The sequence below is a fragment of the Vitis riparia genome, chromosome 11 (genome assembly GCF_004353265.1).
Source record: "Vitis riparia cultivar Riparia Gloire de Montpellier isolate 1030 chromosome 11, EGFV_Vit.rip_1.0, whole genome shotgun sequence".
Taxonomy (NCBI): Eukaryota; Viridiplantae; Streptophyta; class Magnoliopsida; order Vitales; family Vitaceae; genus Vitis; species Vitis riparia.
Genome location: NC_048441.1, coordinates 17,662,972 through 17,684,694, shown reverse-complemented (window position 1 = coordinate 17,684,694; position 21,723 = coordinate 17,662,972). Strand labels below are relative to the sequence as shown.

The following is a 21,723-nucleotide window of genomic DNA, read 5'->3' as shown; positions in this document are numbered from 1 at the left end:
GTTTTGGCCCGTTTTAGGCGCTTTTGGGCCTCTTTACCTCCCTATCGTGAATAAATTCTTGCGGTAACCATATAGAAATTTTACTTTTTAAATTACCAAAAAGAGGGAAAGTATTTAAAATTTTAAGAAAAAGAAAATAAAAATAAAAATAAAATTAATAAATTATTTTTATACACTTTCACTTATTTTTAATTTTTTGTTATAAAAGTTAAATAATTTTTTTTTTTAAAGAAAAAATAGTAATGAAGGAGAAAAAAATGTTAAATTTCTCATATTTAGTTTAATGAAACATATAAAAAAAAAATATAATTAAAATTAGTTAAAATTCATGTATTTTAAAATAATTTAATTTTTATATAGAGTTAAAGATATATTAAAAAATTTTAAATATCATATAAAAATAATTTATTAATTTTAAATCTATTTTTTATTTTCTTTTTCAAACATACTAAAATTTACTTTCAAGTTCAATAGGTTCTCAAGGCAAGCTTTAAAATGTGTCAAATGATATCATGTCCCACAAGACTCTTTTAAGGCCAAACAAATTCCAATAGAATTAGGAGACCAAACAAACAAACAAACCTTAATATTCCTTGTTTCCTCGTGCCACCAAACAAACCAAAAAAACCGAGGCGGTCTAATAGATATCATCCACTCTAAACTCAAGGAATCCTTACAAAAACAAATATGAAATACACTTTTCACAGGAAAACCAACATCGGAAAAGCACTTTCAACGTAATATCCTACGTAGTAAAGAATAAATGCTTGAATCCATGAGTGAGAGCTAAGGAGTACCTAGAGATGATATTGCAGCATTGCTGCTTGTGAACCTAACAAAATTAATCTGGCATTCCATATCCAACCAACAGCAAGGATGATTCAAGACAAACTGCAGATGGTGCAGCCAAACAAATACTCAAACCTTCCAATATTATAATTTTGCATGTTCCAATTTGTTTGTAATAAAAAATTTCACCATAATAATAACTTAGCAATGAGGGTATCGGCTTTATCGTGAAACAAAAGCAAATCACCGGTATGATATTCATTAAACAATATCTTAAAGATCTGCTCTTCCTGGGTATCTGGGGAAGGGAATAACGTCTCGTATGTTGTCGATGCCAGTGGCAAAAAGGATCATTCTTTCGAAGCCTAAACCAAACCCACAATGTTTTACAGTTCCATAGCGCCTCAAGTCAAGGTACCACTCATATGGCTCAAGGGGAAGTCCCATATCCAAAATCCTGCAATCGAAATAATGCACCCATAAGAAATTGCCAACACAGTCACAAATTACAAATTCATAGTTCAAGATTTCATGCAAAAGCAAATATTCCCTCAAAGAGAAAATGCTTATTTTGGGAAAATTACATGATAGTTCTTATACCTTTTCTCAATAACCTCGTATCTCTCTTCCCTTTGGCTCCCCCCAATTAATTCTCCCACCTGAATATACAGGCATATAAATATCAAATTGCGCAAAAATACACACCACACTACTAACGTGTTATCAAGGAGGTTCTTCTTTCCCTCGTAAGTTCTTACAAACTCAGGAGGAAAATGTGTTGTTGAATTGAAAAAGGGTAAAAATCAAGTTTATGAAATGGGTTTAGGGAAACAGCCTACCTTTGGTACAAGAACATCCATAGCAGCTACAGTCTTCATGTCATCGTTAAGCCTCATGTAGAATGCTTTAATTCCTTTTGGGTAATCATGAACAATAACAGGCTTCTTAAATAATACCTCTGTCAAGAATCTGCATTATTAGGCAAACCATGACATCAGCACATGCACTCAAGGAAAGGAAAATGAGGGGCACAGGCCTACATACCTTTCATGCTCAGATGCTAAATCAATCCCCCATTCCACTTTATTCTCAAATTTCTTATCTTTCTTGACAGCTTCCTCCAGAAGTTTGATTGCCTCTGTGTATGAAATTCGCTCAAAGGGCGTTGACGCAACCATTCTTAGACGATCAATGCAGCCTTTATCAAAATTTTTAGCCATGAATTCCATATCATCAATGCAATTGTCAAGTAACCACTGGCAAAGAAATTTCACATAGGCCTCCGCACAATTCATATCATCCTACAAAAATATGAAAAGTCAGATGCCTTTTTGAATGTGAAACATATGTTTCAAGAGCCACTAGACATGTGCTCATCATAAAAAAAACATATATTTATTCAAGGGGTACTCAAACATTCGCGTGACAATTTAATCAATTCACTGTTTAGCATGTCACACAAAATTTGACACCATAATCAACAAAAAATAGGGAAAAAATGTCATTCATGGAAATTCCAAAATGTCAGATTCAATTTTCATGAGACATTTAAACTGCCCATGATTATCTTCATAGTTCATTATAAAGCAGTCCATTCCGCCTGAGACTGCAGTATGATAATCAATTCAAATGAGGAAAGAAACATATATGCTGAGATACATACTCACACACACATATGCACACATGTACAAGCTAACCTTAAAGTTCCAAATTAGTCTTCTCAAGCACCTAACTTTGCAGGTGAGGATGATAAAGTTTAAATATAAAATACCTTAAGATCTGCAAATGCTATTTCAGGCTCCACCATCCAGAATTCTGCCAAATGCCTTGAGGTGTGAGAGTGTTCAGCTCGAAAAGTTGGCCCAAATGTATAGACACTGCTAACGGCACATGCATAAGTCTCAACTTGCAGTTGGCCAGAAACGGTCAAAAATGCTTGACGGGCAAAGAAATCCTGGGAATAATCAATCTTCCCATCTTTTTGAGGGATACCAGGCTTAAGCTTAGATCGCTCTTCCAGCCTTGAGAGATTCTCCTTAGCCTTGTTAAGTTCAGCCACAGATGCGGTGATTTCCCCCTTACTTGCTTTAGCAGATTTGAGTTGGGCAACAGCCCCTCCTTTCTCCTTAACAAGTGCCTTGGCAGCTTCGATGTCAGCTTCTGATGGAGGAGGATTCTTAATAAGTTCCTTTTCCACCTTTTCCGCATCACTAATCAAGGTTGTAACTTGAAACATTTCACCAGCACCCTCACAATCACTGGTGGTGATAATTGGAGTGTGTATATAGAGAAATCCATGATTTTGGAAGAATGTGTGGGTAGCATAAGCCAATGCATTACGGATTCTAGCAACTGCAGAAATCTGAAAACAGTCATAATAAATAGATGTCACTGATAATAGCACATGAGGCAACATAAAATAGAGACACGGATTAATAAACTATTATTGCATCACAAAACTCTTTAGCTGAGCTATATAATCAGCTTGGATCTTGCAGTGAGCAATGGAGCTAAAACCAAATTACACCAGTACCTGTTAAATGTACTACCCATGTGATTCGTAAACATCCAATTTCAAGTTGGAAAGTCACTTTCAGAAAATAAGTAGAGCCAAATGTAAAGAGAGAGGGAGAGAAGGGAAGATGACCATTTGACTAAAAAATAGCTTAAGATAAAGGAAATTCAGTGGCCAAATTATAAGTGAAAGTTGGTTTCAAATTAAGCATTTTCTCCAGAAAATTGAGGTTAAACTTAAAAGAGCATGATAACACTAATTGCTTTCTTTGCTCAACAACCATTGTGATTCAAAAAGTAAACCAAAAATTAGCTTTGACATTTCACTGATAAAACTCAGGAATTCAAAGAAATTTTGACATTGGAAAAATTGAAAAGCCCTTCGAAAACAACAAAATTGGGAATGCGTCCATAAATATTTTTCCTTTTTTCCTGATAAAAATTACATATTTATTATAAAAATTCCTTTTCCCCCTTTGGCTAGCATATGGAATTAATAAATTCGGGCATTTTGGCTACGCATGATTCTTCCATGCAGATTTAACCCATTGATCCATACTAATTTAGCTTAGCATGATCCTTCCATGCAGATTTAACCCATTAATCCACCAAATTCAGTACCATTTCACTAGCTCTCCCTTTAAAGATAGGAAAAGAAAAGTAAACGGATGTTTCCAATGACAAATCCCCCTGCTTGGAAAAAGATCCGAAGTAGCCAAAAAATGAGTCTTTTTCATTTTCCCCAATCCAAAACAGCACTACGTCAAATTCAAATCCCATTTTTCTCCCCCTTTTCCTCAAATTTCTACCCATCCAAACAGACCACAATTGCAAATCAGATTTATCCCTGCCAAGAAACTCAAAAACATCTCAAATCAACAGAAACGTATATAGAGAGAGTAGTACCGTGTTGGTTCTTGGTCGAAAGTGAACAAAATCTCTTAGAAACTCGAGGGTAAGCCTGGTCTTAGGCAACGGATACTTGGCTGGATCCACAGGACCAACGTGATGGACCTTCTCAACCCTGAGTTCCACCCTCTGCTTCGTCCCCTCAGGAGGAACCTTGAGCAAGCCCTCTACGTGCACGCACGTGCCGGTCTGCACGAGCTGGCCCAGAGGCGCCACGGCGGCGTCGACGATGACCTGAAGGTTCGCCGGACAGGACCCGTCATTGAGTTCAAGGAAAGCAAACGAACCCTTGCCTTGCTCCCGACCGGTCTTGACCCAACCCCCGACCTTTACGGTCTGACCGGCGAGGCTAGCGCCGCCGTCGGGTCGGGAGAGAATGGTGCGGATCAGGACACGGTCGGAGAACTGGGCCTTGACGAAGGGAGTGGAAACGTCGTCGTTTAGGGTTGCCAACGCCATTTGGTCAACCGGCGGCACAGAATCCTCGGCCATTGGGTGACTCTGCTGCTGTGGTGACTCCGTTGGCTGACTACGGTAAACCCTAATTGGGTTCTTATTCTGCGGAAGGACCCTTCTTTTTTTTTTTTTAATGGGGTTGCTTGGAATCAACGGTCCATGAAGGTTTGTCTGATATATAAGGAAAAATTAAAATCAAATCAATATTCCTTTGTCCCGAATATATCTTTCGAATCCAAGCAGATAGATTAAGAAGGTTACGATTAAATACGTTTAGTTTCTATAGGTTTAAAATTTCACCTTTCGTATTTTGACTTAGATGAGAGGTTGATTAAAATAAAAAATAAAAATGATACAAAAAATATTTTATAAAATTTTAAATTTATAGGGACTAAATATATGTAGTCGAACTTTAGGGAAGATAAATGAAATTAACCCAAAATTGTATAAAAATAAACTTATTTATGTATGTTAAATTATTTTATTCACCTATGTGTTTTCACTCTCTATAAAATTATTTTCATTTTTCTTAAGAAAAATTTGAAAACATTAAGGGTTGAAAAAAAATAAAAAAAAATGTTTGACAACTATAAAGAAATAGTGTTTTCAGATAACATATTTTACTTGTTTTCAATTGTTTTTTTGAACTATTTTAAAAAATAATTATATAAACATATATAATGATTAAAAATAAAATTATGGACATAAAAATTATTCTTAAAAATTATTTTTTAGAAATATTTTTAAAAACAGTTACCAAACATACCCAAAATCATTGTTTTCACTTTTCCATTTTTTTTTTAACTCAATTGTTTAAAAAAAAAAAAAGAGTTTATTGAGTTTAAAAATAATTTTCTCTTCTCAAAAACACAATTATTTTTAGATTTTAAAATATATTTAATAATCTTTTTGACATAAAACAAGTTTTTTTAGAACTTGTCGTGGGAAACTATTTTAGTTGTTTTTATTTATTTGTTGCTTTAAAAATAATAATTATATAATTATAAAAAAAACATAAAAATCAAATAATACAAATAAAATTTATTTTTAAAAATAGATAATAAACAAATTGATATGTTATTTTTAAAAGTAAATTATTTTTATATGTTATTAAATATTTTTAAAAATAATTTTTAAGTGAAAAAAAAAATATTTTAAAGTTAATAAATTATTTCTAACTCATTTCACTTATTTAAATTCTTAAATATAAAAATTAAATTCTTTAAAACCATACCCTTTTTAAATTTTTTTATTTTCTATATAAAAATTAAATAAGAGAAAATCATTTTTCTTTTAACTTTATTTTTTTATAGTAGTTTTTCAAAACTAAACATAATTTTAATATAACTTGTATTCATGTTTTAATGAATTTAGAGTCTATTTTGAAGTGATTTTGAAAAACGCTTTTAGTTTGGAAGTGGTTTTAAAAAATGTTTTTAGTTTAAAAAATATTTTTGAAAATACATTAAGTATTTGGTAAAAGTAAAATTTGAAATATTATTTAAGTCACTTATTTAAATATTTTTTTAATAAGATTATCAATTTAATGATAAAAGTAAAATAATAATTTAATTTCTTACACAAAAATTCAAAACATTATCAAAGAGAAATTTTGGCATTTCTAATTACATCTTTATTCAGTAACGGTAAACCAAAGTTTCAAATGTCTGGGAAAATGAATCACAACAAAAGTATGTTTGTGGACTTGTTGGGCCAGTTGCTTAGTATTGGGCCAGGATCAGGCCCAATATTTTGCCCAACTCACCCCACGCCTGCCAGCCACGATATATATTCATGTCCCCCAAAAACCCTAACCCTAACCCTAGAATTCCCATTGTTTGGAGCCAGAAGCCAAAGAAGCAGTATTAGGAACTTCTGAAAATCCACCATGGGTAAGCTCAAAAAGCTCTCTCTTCTCAGATCTGCCCATTAGGTTTTCTATCTCTGACGGTGAAAATTTTCAGGTAAGGTTCACGGATCTCTGGCTCGTGCCGGTAAGGTGAGAGGCCAAACCCCAAAAGTGGCCAAGCAAGACAAGAAGAAGAAGCCCCGAGGTCGCGCTCACAAGCGCATGCAATACAACCGCCGATTCGTCACCGCCGGTAAAAACGAAACCCTAAATCCTATGTAGACGTATAAGATTTGTTTCATATGCTTATTTCGCATTTGCAATCGTTGTCATGGATAATTGAAGTGCGATTAAAAAACTCAGGGTTTGTTGTGACTGATTGTATTTCATTTGCTTTTTGGCTGTAGTTGTGGGCTTCGGGAAGAAGAGGGGACCCAACTCGTCGGAGAAGTGAGCGCAAAATATGAAAATTTGAAGACTGGTTTTGTTGTTTTTAATGAATGGTTAGGATATTTCAAGTCTACAATACTGGTTTTTGATACTGGTGTTAACACCATTTTTTGAAGGTTCTTTTAGCTGAACGATGTTGAATTTATGCTTACTTTGTTAGCCAGAGATTATGTGATTTTGCCTTAAGAATGTCTTGATTTGGTGTTACTCTATGAGCTTGAATTTATGATTGCCATATCACTTTTAAGAAATCTTAGCCATGAGTTGTTTGCATTTTTTGGAGTGGTATACTGGGTATTGAGTGATAGGATTGTGGCCTTTCAAGTATGTTTACAGTATAAATGTTTTGGTTTTTGTAGAAATTTCACCGCTGAAGTTAGTTGATATCCAACTACTTGTTTGGTTTTGGGGATTGGCATAAATGCAATGATGGGTTTAATGCTTGTAGCTGCTAAATTTTGCTCATGGTATGGGCAGTGCAGTGCTTAAAGATAATGATTAATACTTGAAACATGGATTTACAAGTATATTGCCCAAGTAGCTATGAGGCCTGGCTCAAGTGGTGAAGGGTGGGGAGGATATGTGGGAGGTTCTGTGGTCAACTCCACCCCAACGGGGACCAAAATTTATTTGTAATAAAAAGTATATTGCCCAAGTAGAAATTATTTCCTTCAACAGTTTTCGTTCAGCTAACAATGGTTAACAACAATGTATCCTGGATTTGTAGTATTATTTCAAATGCTTGTGGGTATGCAATAACTTTCAATTAGTTCATGCCTACATCCATATAGGTTCCGATTTTTTTAGGGTTAAAAAGTTTAATTTCTAATGTGTTACCCAAGGGCATGCAGCGTTGCAGTTTGGATATCATTGGCTAACAAGAGCCAAATGACTCCACGTTGTGTTTACATTTTTCTGGATCAGAATCCTGAATGTGTCATTCTACTGAACTTGCCATCATGGTTTACTAATATTATGTTGTTTGGGTTGTAATGGCTTCATTATAATTGCCAATTTTTGAGATATCACATGTATAACATTTGGCAGAAACCAACTATAGATGGTAAATACTGGTCTTTTTCACCTTCTGTACCAATGGTATTATGGCTGTGCAGCTTCTATTTGTATGCATCAGTATGAGGTATGAGGTATGAACTGTAAATGATGTTAAGCTGAACAGGACCAATGAATGGTTCCCACAATGTTTGGTCAGAGATTGATTTAGTCTTCCATTGCTTATGCTCTTGGCCCATAGGACTCCTGTCTTTCCTTAGTGTGCAACTGCAGTTTGAGGAGCATATTTTTAATCTGTGGAATCGTTCTCTAAAAGGAGTAATGCTGGGTATAACCGAAACAGGCTTGTTGAAATGCTTACCAAAATAGATACATGGGTTGAATGGTCTTTTTTTTCGTTCGTCTATTTGTATGTCGTGCTATTGCATCCTTAAGAGCAGCATGTCACTCCATTACACGCCCGGTCTTTTTAAATTTCCGGTCAGGGTTCTCATTTGGTTGCAAGGGGCATTGGAATTTCTTATAACCGATGCCATCTAGGGATTGATCTCCTTCAGCTACGATGATGTCAACTGTTCTATGGTTGATTAATCAACACGGGTCTTTATGACACTTGCAGAACCAATCTAACTCAGCCTTGTTGATGATTGATATGCTTGGACGGAATTTGTTAATTTCAACTTCTTTTTCTCAATTCTTAAAAAGAAAAAAATTATATTCATCATCCTAAAAGATGTATACCATTGATTCTTCAGTAAAGATGAAAATGGTATTAAGTTGACTTTACGTTGAAAATAATTATGATCGATTCCTTAATAAAGGTTACATATGGTATAAAGTCAACACTCAATTGAAAGGGAATTAAATTTACGCTTTATTTCTTTCTGAAAATTTTGGGGTTTAGGGCGAGGAGGAAAACTGCAAAGAGGAGGAGAAGCCCATCTAGATAAGTGAAGAAACTCTATAAGCTTAAAAAGAATGGAGGCATCATATATAGGAGAATAGGTTTGGGTATTGTTAATTGTACAGGACCCATGATCAACAAAGACAAAGCTAATAACAAGTATTTGAGATGACAACAATTAGTGAAGTGATGGAATTACCGATCCGTACGAATTCTTGCAATGGAGAATCAAGGCTTTTAGGTTCTCATTGTGTTCTTCAGTGTTCCTCTCACTGCAATACCCAACATTCCCTGCTGGTTTCATCGGCTGCAACCTTCTGGCGTCCTTTGGCCCTGCTTCAACCAGCCTGAAACATTCCATATACTTCCTAACATTTCGCTGAAATGACTCCCAAAACTTTTTACCATTACACCTACCTAAATCAAAGAGGTGGTCTCCAGGACATGGTCGATTTTGGTTTAAACATGTGTTACTACCAGGGGATGAAGATGAAGATGTGGACGATGGTAAAGTTCTAATACAGGGCTTGCGATTTGATGGGGATCTAGAGGAGGGAATGGCATTGAAGACCCATCTATCACATGTGACGTCAGATACAAACCCTACAGACTCCATTCCAAAACCAATGCTTCTGATCCAGACTCTCTAAACATTCACTATGCTTGACTCTTTGAGTTGTGAAAATCCAAGAGAAACGAACCTAGTTTATAAGGCACAAGTTTGTACTCGTTTAGGCTTATCTTTTTGTACTGTCATGGACCTAAATTTTGGCTGTCAATAACAAACTTTCTTAAAAAGGGGAGACTGAGTTCCTAAATCGAGCACGGTTTCAGTACTCATGACAGGCAATTACATTGCTTCTTTCCTTTGTGGAGAGAAAAAAGACAAGCTACATTCTATTTATTGAGCTAAATTATTGCATTTTACTCATATATCAATATTTCCAATGTACCATATCTTCCTTAAATAGTTTTTCTTTCCAAGCAGATAAACATTAATTCGAGTGACCCTTCAACACCCTCCTTCCTTATGTACAGAGTATGAAACTTTAGAGCAGTCTCTGGTAAGTGGTAACAAATACACATTTAGTTTGTAAATTGTAACCATGCTCTATATTAGTTGAAGCCCTTACCCGGTATTGAGAAAATTTAAGCACCTCACAACTCGTCATGCAAACTTTCCTTTGGTGAAGTGGTTATCGGTTGTTGATATTCCAGGAGGTACCTTGTGGCTAATGATGCATGTAGAGCTGCACCATATGGAAGTGCATCTTCATTGACGGTATAGTAGGGTGAATGTCCCAGTTCGAGCTGCCCCCTAGTTTCGTTTTTCATCCCCAGGTAGTAGAAGTATCCTGGAATGGCCTCTGCAAAAAATGAGAAGTCTTCAGCTCCCATCACCAGTGGCATTTCCTTGATATTCTGGGTACCAAGCATATCCCCTGCAACATTCTGGAAGTGCTTGTGCAAATCTTTGTTATTTGCAGTTACCGGGTAGAAAGGGTCGTTAAAATGCACTGTTGCATTGCACCTCTGTACGCTAGATTGTAATGTGATAACCTGTCACTTGCATTTCTAGAGAATCAATGTCACAATAAGATATGAGATTATAAAAAAGATTCTTTAGACATTTTCAAGTGCTAGTGCCATAATGATATAGAGCTCGAAATCAATGACTTTTATCCACTTTACCTCTTCAATTCGTTGTTTGAGTTGCAGAAAGCTTTCTTTTGAAAATGCCCTGAATGTGCCTCCGATTGTAACGGAATCAGGAATGACATTAAATGCACCGCCACCTTTGAATTTAGCAACTGTGACAACCTGCACAGTTTAATCATTTTCGAATTCATCCTCTAGAAACAGGGAATAGAATTGGAGAAAGGATAAGAGGAAAGATTTCTCAAATTCAAATGGATCGATTACATCACTCCATGGTCCTGAAAATGATCACTGTGATGCTCAAATACAGATTTGTTTCAAAATCCAAGCTAACAAAAAAATATATATATAAGAATGGATTCAGGTTTTGTGAAGCATCCAAAATCCTGTAAATGAACTTTCGTAGATGTGGCTAACTATCAGGAATCAAAAGATGGGGATCAAACTCTTAACTGCAAATCTAGAAGGACCTTGCAAACCACAAATTTCAGATATTGCTAATCAATCGTTGGAGAAGGCCAAAAAACAACCCGACGCTACGACTATTCCTTGAAGAAGACAGGTTCCATTGTTTGTTCAATTTGATTGAATGAATTCAGCACAAAAGTAATTACTCTTAAATTAGACATAGACAGCTAGTTCCAGAGAGGACGAAGTACCTGTGAATCCAAGGGATCAGCTTCACGGGAAACCAGTTGCTGCAAACTAACTATCACATTTGAAGCTGCCAATATTGGGTCTATGGAGTGCTGGGGAAGGGCTGCATGGCCCCCTTTTCCACTAATTACAGCATCAAAAAAACCACAGGCAGCTAAAACGGGGCCAGACCTGGAGGCCACTGAACCAATAGGTACACGAGGTGAGACATGCAGCCCAAAGATGGCATCAATGTTCTCCAATATTCCAGTTTCTAACATTTTCTTTGCCCCTCCGTGTCGTTCCTCAGCCGGTTGGAAAACAAGAACGACTGTTCCCTATTGAAACCAGAAGCGATAATCACAAAATTTCTTCCATAGAAGACATGAGTATTCTGCAATATTACTTACCATCTTACTGATACAGTATCATGAACAGTGATATATCCCAACATGCAAAGTTGACTTTAATCTTGCAAAAAGAAGGCATAAAGAACACCTTTATATCATGTATGATGTTCTAGTCAATAGTCACTAAGCAGCTTTCTATAGGTAAATTGGCTGTGTCATTGATATTACTACCATTAGAGATGCAACTACACAATTTCAAAATATTTTCTCTTAGCTATTGCTCTGTTGGTTTTGGACTAAACTACTGCAAAGGTCCATTCTTACTTAAGTAACCAATTTAATTAAAAATGCATATTTTATAACCAATGCTTACAAAAGTAAATAAATCATAGGATTTATAAAAGAACTGGGTATAAGGAGTTTTTATGTTAGGAAAAGCCCTTCATCCCGTGACTTTGAGCATAAAGGTAGGTTCCTCAAAAGATACAAAGGATGGCCCAAAATTTCAATGAGAGTATAATGCCATGCCAAACTCCAATTTCATCATCTGATATTTGTGTGTGGAAGGGTGATAACTTAGAAGACTCTATGTAAGAGAATGTTCTAGGAAACTGTCAAATGTATAAAATGGTACAAAAACAAGAAAGGATGTAAGAATAAAGGTTCTAGTGAAAACCAAAACCAAGTTTAGCTTGTCCTAATCTGCCTATGACTAACATATCACATTTGGCTAACTCACCTCACAAACAAGAGCATCATACCAAATAACTTCATAATCAACACATGTTACCAAACAGATATTTCCAAACCAACAAGTTCAAAAACAGTCATACAAGTATACAACATATATTCATCCCACGAGTTCTAAAACAGTATCACACAAGAAATTTTCCTACCTACCAAATAGATGAATTGAAAAGAAAACACTATTCTTAGCAATGACAACATATAACCAAAAACAAGTTCTAAAGCAACTGTATTCATTGCAGCGAGAAACAATTTCTTTCTAACCAAACATGTCAATCCTTTCTTGAAACTAGGGTTTGCAATATTAACTGTGAATCTCTTGGATTGGATTGGGTTGTGTTTGTCCTTGAGGTTTGGATTGGACTTCCATTTTATTTATTATTATGTAACCTACTGTTGCAATATTCTGTTCCCATATTCTCCTTTAGCAAGCTGTCTGGGTGAAGACAAAGGCTGCAATACCATGCGGCTACTAAAATGCCATTTTCTATTCATTACTGAACTAGCTAGATCGGAGCGCCAATTTCTTTCCATCTCTTTGAAAATTATTACTAATTTCTTTTACTTTATCTTCCTATGTCAAATTTAGGTTTCACTTCCTTCTGGATAAAACAAACAAAAACAACAACAAAATTCTCTCAACAGATGCATTCATTAAAATCTTCCTCATCCCCGTATACTTTCTTTTTTATAGTGAGTCACATAACCATGTTTATAACTCATTTATTTAGCACTAAAAAACTTTACATTTGTATAAAACTACAGAATCTGACATTCAAATTATACTTGTGAAATTATGATAGTTGCCATTTATTTCCTATACCAATATTGTGTTTGCCATGAAACATTTTTTAACCGATAATGAAATCAATTTTCGATTATGAATTATTTAATGCACAATGCTAACTGAAACAACCTACCAACCGGTCATAAACCGAGACATAACAGGGGAATGATATGATATGCCATTTCAAGGCATAAGAAAGTTTGAAAAAAATGATAGCAAGAAACCTGCACCTGCAAATCGTGGCGATGCTTTTGAAGCACCTTTGCAGCACCAAGAAGCATCGCAACATGGGCATCGTGCCCACAAGCATGCATCTTTCCTGGAATTTTACTTTTATGCTCCCATTCTACACCCTCCTGTGCCAATCAAACATCCACTGTTTTTCAACAATTGCCTTATTTAATCATATACTATAAACAATTTCCATTCTCATAAACCTTAAAGCATTAACCCCCAGTGCAACCAAACAATCAAAATTCAAAACAACATGAGATTCTGATACATCTCCTAGTATGACTCAAAAATCCATTCTTCCTTTTTTTTTTTCTTTTCTTTCCTTTCTTTTTCTAGCAATGCCTCTTAACCAAATTCATATAACGATTAATACTAATGAAATTAGGGCAATAAAAAATTGTATTACCACGATCTAAGACCACAAAAACCAATAAATATCAATTAAGAACAATTTCATTCCACATGAACCAGGGAAATACTTTTCCTGGAAAAAAAAATGCAACTTATATATAAAGAACCTGCATAGCCAGAGCATCCATGTCTGCTCTGATAGCAACGAAAGGAGGTTCGCCGGTGCCGATGAAGCCGACAACGCCGGTGACTGCAACTGGGAACCTATAGGGAATGTCCATCTTATCAAGCTCAGTTCTAATAAGTTTACTGGTCTCAAATTCCTCGAACCCAAGTTCTGGGTTCTCGTGGATTATCCTCCTAATGCCAACCATCCATTCAGAAATCTCAGGTTCTCTTGCATAATCGAGGAAGTCAGCCGAGATTTGTGCCAACCTCTCCGGGTTTGAGGAGCTGAGTGTCGCCACAAACATGTGGAGAATGAAAATCGAACGCAACCAGTTGCCCAAACCCATGATTTCTGCAACTGGGGTTTGAGATTTGAGGGGAGTTTGTGAGATTTACGAGGGTTTGAGAAATGGGCATGTGGGTGGCTTTTGTTTGGGAAACCAGAAAATCAGCAACCAGCTAACTACAAAAGTAGGGGTGATATCATCACGTGCGGTGGGAGATAGCAATATCTCTCGGAATCACAGTCTGCCACGTGGAAAAAACGTGTTAGATAAGGGTGTTTATGTCATTTTTTATTAAAACAAGGGTGGGTTGATAATTAATTGTCGGATGTTGGAACTTGGGAGCATGGATTAAATAGGAGAAAATTAGGGAGCAGTTGGTGATAATTGTCCTTATCTGAACAAGAAAATCCATCATCAGATTCCATACCTCAGGTTTATTTCCTTTTTTTTTTTTTTTTAATCTAATAAAAATTCTGAATTCATCGGGGGCTCGGCTGGAGCTCACTCATCGACTAATGACTCAAAAGAATAAGCAAAAGAGAAAGTACGAGCATTTAATTGTGACATCTTGATGAAACTTTCTTTCAAAAATTTACTTTTTGTCAAAAAGCATAAAGTGGAGAACAAGTATGAGGTGTTCAATACAATTATTAATAACAATAATTTTGTAACAAAAATTATAAAAAACATCTTTTAAGGTAAGTCTATCGTGATATTCCACATTCGATAAGGAATAAAATTCGTAACACTATATATATATAAGTTTTTCTTAAACTTGTAAACTCATTTTCGACTTAAATTTGACAATATCTACACATTGGATGTGAACCGTTATAAATACTATCAGAGTCGATCCACATCATGGGGGTTTATTTGACTCTGAAATATTTGTCTATCTGTTTGACCTTACAATTTTATATGATACAACGATGACAATATGTTTGTATAAGGACGTTTATAATATCTCATATTAGATATGAGAGAAAGTTTCTAATAGTATCTATGTATTTTATCTCATTTTAAAGGTATTTGTTTATAAATAAAAAAGTTTAAAAAATACCTATAATTTGGATATAATATTAGTTACATTAATAATATTAATAATATAAATTCATATCATAAATAATAATATTAATGAGGTGTTAATAATAATAATTTAATTAGTCTTAATATAGCATATAAAGCATAAAAGGGCAAAACAAAAAACAAAAAACCAAAAACAAAAATTTATAAATGATCTAATGGGGTGTTTCCACAATAGTAACAATCAAAATATAATAATATTATTTTTAATATAATATTAAAAATATGAATAATAAGGTCAATAATAATCATGAATATAATAAACAATATTAATAATAACATGAATAATTCAAAATATTAATATTACAATAAATAATATTGATAATTAAGGAAAAAGTGAGTTTTGACTCACTAATTTGAAAAAATATAACATAAAAAAAACTACAATTTTTATAAATCAGTTTTATCTTCATCCACTTTAAAATATATGCTATTTTTCATAACTCAAATAATTATTTTCTAGAATGACCTTTTTACTTGTAATGTAAATAATACCAATTAACAATTCTTTTTACCATGAGAATTGATTTGAGATTAATAAAATTAAAAATTAAAAATATAATTAAAACTAAAAAAAGCTTCAAATTTAAAAGTATAAAAATAAAATATTAATTTTTACTTAGTTAAAGCACTTTAGTAGAAAATATAGTCATCGAGAAAGAACAAGAAATACAATGGAAGTAAATATTTTATTTTAAATTTTTAAGTTTTTTTATTGTACTTTTTTTTTATGTATTTTAGTTTTAATTTATTTTAAAAATTTTAAATTTCTTATTTTATTGTTGATGTCAATTAACAAAATTTTTATTCAATTTTATTTAAAAATTTTGAGAAGATGAGGGGATTTGTATTATATAATATAGTATATAATATCATTATTAACTTATAAATATTTTATTTATTACTTGAGGATATTGGAGAATTTTTCTTAAATGATTTGTATCTCATATTATATAGTAAAAAATTTATATTATATTTATTTGTAAAACACTATTATCAAATTAAAATGATAAATTAATTTTGAATAATTTTATTTAATATTATCAAGTAAAAGGGTATTTGGAGAAATAATTATTTGACTTATAAAAAATTGCATATATTTTAAAATATTTTAAATAAATAAAGATAAAACTAATTTATAAAAGTTTGGTTACTTTTTCTATATTTTTTCAAATTAGTAACTCAAAACCCACTTTTTTCAATAATTAATAATAATAATAATAATGTATAAAAAAATATAAAAGAAAAAGTAAAAAAGTAAAGTTAGAGAAAAATAAGAGGAAGAGACAAAAAAAAAAAAAGATATAGTCGGAATTATAAAATTATCAACTTTAAATAAGGAAAATGTAACATAAAAAAAATTAGAGAACAAAAATAGAAAGAAATAAAAAGTAAAATAAAATAAAATTATATGTATATATTTAAACCAAATCAACAGTTTTTATATATTGTTTCAAAATCATTTTACTTAATTTTAATATTTCATATCAAGATTAAATAATTAAAAATTACATAAATTTTTAACTAATTATAATTATATTTGATTATTTTTATAATATTTTCATGATAAAGTCATTTGAAAATCATTTTCCTTATTTATTTAATTTATATTAACCTATAAATATATATATATATATTTTTAAATTATTTATGTCTAAACATGGATTCTTTTTAAAAGCATTGAAAATAGAAATGCTATTAATTGAAATGTGACATATTAAAAACATTTTAGTAAAAATCAACTCTCAAATGCTTCATGAATCATTAGACGTGTTTTTCTAATTTTTAAAATATTATTTTTATAACATAATTATACATTTGTAGGTAAATAGCTTATAGATTCAAAATAATTTCCAAACATGCTTTTAACAACATTCCAAAGCTATATTTATTTTAGACATTGTATTAAATCACATCATAGGAAATTGTATTTAGGGTTCATTTATTGATTATATTGTAACTACTTTAAAATAGGGTTGCAACTTAGATCGGTTGATCAGGTTAATAGCTAATTCGAGTCCAATTCAAATCAAGAAACAATCAATCAAAATTCAACTCAATTTGACCTTTAATCCAAAATACTTAGGGGGTGTTTGTGATAGGTCCCAGTCAAAGCCAGAATATAATTCTCTTTGGGTGAAATTAAACCGCAGAGTTTGGATCAAATCTTTGCTGCCTTCTTATTGAATCTGATATAATTTAAATACATAAAGTTCAACCACTTCCTACAAATAAGGAAACAACTACTCAACATGTTGCGAATAAGTAGCTATAACTGCATGACCAACTCCTTACACTCCTTTGCAAATATGTGAACATTGAGAACAACTTGGACTAAGTCTTTGACAGCACATCCATCTTCCCATGCACAGTCTGTCCTCCTTACACGTACCCTGGATTTCTAATAGGCACACGTGTTGATCTTCTTAGCTTATCATTGCCTCCTTCTTTCAGTCGAACCTTGTCCTCAAGGTTCAAATTAATATACTTGTTACGCAGCTCCTGGGTATTTTCCCACGTAGCATCTTCTTTTGGAAGCTTTTTCCACTAGACAAGGCTTTCTTCAACAGAACTTGACCCTTTCTTAACCCACCTAGTATTCAAAATAGCTTCAGATTCCATAATAATTTCACCATCATCAGTTAGGGATGGCAACTCAGTGCCGGTGGCCTTAGTCTCCCCTACCTGCCTTTTAAGCAGTGAAACATGAAAAACAAGGTGAATTCGAGAACCTTCAAACAACTTGAATTTGTAAGCTACCTTTCCAACCTTTTCTTCAATTTGGTATGGGCCATAAAAGCGACTGGCTAACTTTTGGTATGCCCTCCTATAGACAGTTTGCTGGCAATAAGGATGGAGTTTAAGGAAGACCAAATCCCTCACTTGGAATTCCATGTCCTTTCTTTTTGAATCTGCCACTTGTTTCATTCGATTAACTGCTGCATGTAAATTGATCTCGAGCTGTTGTAAACTGGCATTTTGAGATACCAATGTCTGGTCTACCTCATTCACAGAAGATGCTCCAACTTGATAGTTTGGAATACTTGGTGGTGACCTCCCATAGAGAGCTTGAAAAAGGGTCATCCCAATAGAGGAGTGGTATGTAGTGTTGTACCAAAATTCAACCCATGGAAGAAAAGAACTCCATTTTCGAGGTCATTGAGAAACAAAACAATGAAGATATTGCTCGACGCACCTGTTAACTACCTCAGATTGACCGTCGGTTTGGGGATGATAGGCAGAGCTCATGTGCAGCTTAGTACCCAACATTTTGAAGAATTCACGCCAAAAGTGACTTATGAAAATGGGATCTCTATCACTAATAATTAATTTTGGCAAGCCATGAAGCTTGACAATCCCTTCCACAAGTTTTTCAGCCACCATTTTTGCCATGTAAGGATGCGACAAAGCTAAAAAATGGTAATCCCTCAATAAAATCCATGGTGATGTCATCCCAAACTTGGCAAGGGATGGGCAATGGTTGAAGAATACCAGCTGGAGATAAAGTTTATGCTTTATTCTTTTGGCAAACAGTGCATGAGATTACATATTGTTGAATCACCTTATGCATTGATGGCCAATAGAATTGTTGTGTCAATCGCTTGTATGTTCTCAATACCCCATAATGTCCTCCATATGGTGAGTCATGGAATTCCTGCAATAACTGATTGACAAGTTGGGAATTAGGAGGAATTACTACACGGTTTTTGTAACATACCAAACCATTTTGCCACTTGTAGGGTGCTCCAAGATTTGTAGTGGCAAGCTTGCTAATTCGGACCATGTAGGGATACTCGTTGGCTTCCTTCTTGATTCCATTCCACAAAGATGTTTGAAAGACAAAAAGAGTATTAAGGCTAGGGTCGCCTGTTACTCTTGACAAAGCATCAACAGTTGAATTCTCCCTTCCCAGTTTGTAAGTGATCTCATAGTCATACCCCAGCAATTTGGATACCCACTTTTGTTGTTCTGGCGTCACTATGCGTTGCTCCATTAAATACTTGAGGCTGCGTTGGTCAGTTTGGATGTATAATTTTCAGCCCAACAAGTAAGGTCACCAAGTCCGAATAGATTGAACAATGGCAAGCATTTCTTTGGCATAGGTAGACCATGATTGCTTAATGATTCCCAAAGCTCGACTCATGAATGCTATGGGTCTCCCTTGTTGAGTTAACACTGCTCTAATGCCAACACCTGAAGCATCAGATTCAATGACAAATGGTTCATTAAAATTAGGCATAGCAAGGGTAGAAGTAGAAGTCATTGCTTGTTTCAAAGCCTTGAATGCATCCTCTACTTCTTCCGTCCATCTAAATTGCCCATTTTTTAAGAGGTTGGTGAGTGGCCGAGCTATAACTCCATAATTGCGGACGAACTTTCTGTAATAACCTGTAAGGTCTAAGAATCCTCGCAAGTCAGAAACATTAATGGGTCTAGGCCAATTAAGCATAGCCTTAATTTTCCCTTGGTCCACCTTGACACCTTGTGGAGTTACAATGTGACCTAAATATTCAACTTCTTGCTGGCCAAAGGCACACTTGCCAAGCTTGATGAAAAATTTGTGATGCCTTAATATTTCAAAAGCTTTTTTAACATGTTCAATATGCATGATCCAATTGGGGCTATAAATTAGAATATCATAAAAAAAAAAACTAACACAAATTCTCGAAGATATGGTCGAAATATTGAATTCATAGTAGCCTGAAAAGTTGAAGGAGCACTACACAAGCCAAATGGCATAACCACATATTCATAATGACCATTGTGTGTGCGAAAGAAAGTTTTGTGAATGTCTAATGGGTGTACTTGTACCTGGTGATAACCTGATCAAAGATCAAGTTTAGTAAAAAAGGTTGCCCCATATAGTTCGTCAAGCATATCATCAACGGTTGGAATAGGAAATCTATCCTTGATGGTTACAGCATTAAGGGCTCTATAGTCAGTACAAAAACGCCAAGTTCCATATTTCTTTTTTACTAACAGAACAGGTGAAGATAATGGACTTGTGCTAGACCTTATTAGCCCTAATTTTAACATGTCATGAACTTGTTTTTCTATTTCAGCTTTTTGAAAGTAAGCATACCTGTATAGCCGGACATTAATTGGCTCAGTCCCCTCTTTGAGATTGATGTGGTGATCTATCTCCCTTTTTGGTGGAAGTTGCTTTGGTTCCTGATAAATGTCCTCAAATTCTTGTAACAACTGCTGCATTTCTGGTTGAATTCCTTGAGACACTTCTTCCATGGCTGCATGTAGACAAACGACGAATATGGAGTTTCTCTGTTTTATCTCTTTTGAAATTGTTTTGAATTTCGTAGGCTGAATTGGTTGGTTGTCAATTCCTTCTAGTTGATGACGCTGGTCCTTCCACGAAAACTCCATTGTCATTCTTTTCCAATCACAAACCACCATGCCCAATTGTTCAAGCCAGTGGACTCCTAACACCGTATCCAACCTAATCAACGGTAATGAATAAAGAGTTAAGGTAAATGGAATACCTTGCAATATGACTGAAACATTTTCAAATCTCCTTTGGCACTTTAGAGGATCACTATTAGCCACTTTCACATTAAAGGGTTCAGTTGGCACCACCGGTAATTGCAATAGTTCAGCTATCATCTCATTGATAAAATTGTGAGTTAACCCACTATCAATAAGAACAATTAGTTCATGGGGTCCCACTTTAGTCGAGACTCGCATGGTTTTGGCTGTTGACCACCCAATGAGAGCATGGAGTGAAATTTCAGGTTCTCCTTGAAGGTGGGTGTGAGCTCCCGCTTTGTCATTTTCCTCTTCGTCATAGTTTCCTTCAAGCAAGAGCAGCTGCGGTCCTTTGCATTTGTGTCCTGGTGCAAATTTCTCATCGCAATTAAAACAAAGGCCTTGAGCACGCCTCATCTACATCTCAGCCCAAGTGAGTCGTTTCATTGGTGAAAGGGTCTTCATTTTCATTGGAGAAGAGCCAATAGTGGTCCTGCTGAATGGACGTGTAGCCGTCTCATGACGGTTCAACTGCTCATCTCGCATCCTAGCCAGACTAATGGCTTCCTTCAAGGATTTTGGCTTAAACATCCGAATCCCATATGCTATTTCAACTTTAAGATCTCCCATAAATGTGCCAACCAATGCCTTTTAAGTCCACCCCTGAACTCTATTCCCCAATCTCTCACATTCTCTTTGGTACTCACGCAAGGATCCCGTTTGTCTTATTTTTTATAAAGACTTGTCAAAGTCTTCGCAATCTGTTGGACCAAAGCGAGACCATAATTTCTCTACAAAATGTCCACGTCACCTCATTCCTTTCCTCATGATAAGCCTTGCGCAACCACTGCCACCATTGATTTGCCTCTCCTTCCAAATGAAAGGAAGCCAAAGACACCTTTTGTGTTTCCAAAGTGCCCTGGTATTCAAAGAATTAGTCGACACGCGTAAACCATTCTGTTGGGTCATCACCAAAATACTTGGGAAATTCAAGCTTGGCCAACTTAGAGGAAAACATTGGTTGTCCCCCTTCTGTGTTTTCACGAGAACGACCA

The 21,723-nt window shown here is 34.6% G+C and overlaps 3 protein-coding genes and 1 pseudogene across 3 annotated transcripts; 1 reads left to right on the top strand and 3 right to left on the bottom strand.

Moving 5' to 3' along the window:
• LOC117925286 overlaps nucleotides 1-21,723 on the bottom strand; it is a 32,918-nt pseudogene that overhangs the window by 4,336 nt on the left and 6,859 nt on the right.
• Nucleotides 881-4,793, bottom strand: LOC117925283 (asparagine--tRNA ligase, cytoplasmic 1). Its single transcript, XM_034844260.1, has 6 exons — nucleotides 4,210-4,793; nucleotides 2,561-3,151; nucleotides 1,834-2,090; nucleotides 1,629-1,758; nucleotides 1,390-1,448; nucleotides 881-1,246 (listed from the first exon to the last, which is right to left on the bottom strand). The coding sequence occupies exons 1-6, from the start codon at nucleotides 4,702-4,704 to the stop codon at nucleotides 1,063-1,065; spliced, it is 1,716 nt and encodes a 571-aa protein (XP_034700151.1). The 5' UTR covers nucleotides 4,705-4,793; the 3' UTR covers nucleotides 881-1,062.
• On the top strand, nucleotides 6,464-7,218 carry LOC117925287 (40S ribosomal protein S30). Its single transcript, XM_034844263.1, has 3 exons — nucleotides 6,464-6,560; nucleotides 6,633-6,770; nucleotides 6,925-7,218. The coding sequence occupies exons 1-3, from the start codon at nucleotides 6,557-6,559 to the stop codon at nucleotides 6,969-6,971; spliced, it is 189 nt and encodes a 62-aa protein (XP_034700154.1). The 5' UTR covers nucleotides 6,464-6,556; the 3' UTR covers nucleotides 6,972-7,218.
• On the bottom strand, nucleotides 9,786-14,270 carry LOC117925284 (IAA-amino acid hydrolase ILR1-like 4). The gene is made up of 5 exons (XM_034844261.1): nucleotides 13,817-14,270; nucleotides 13,295-13,420; nucleotides 11,204-11,518; nucleotides 10,578-10,706; nucleotides 9,786-10,445 (listed from the first exon to the last, which is right to left on the bottom strand). The coding sequence occupies exons 1-5, from the start codon at nucleotides 14,162-14,164 to the stop codon at nucleotides 10,044-10,046; spliced, it is 1,320 nt and encodes a 439-aa protein (XP_034700152.1). The 5' UTR covers nucleotides 14,165-14,270; the 3' UTR covers nucleotides 9,786-10,043.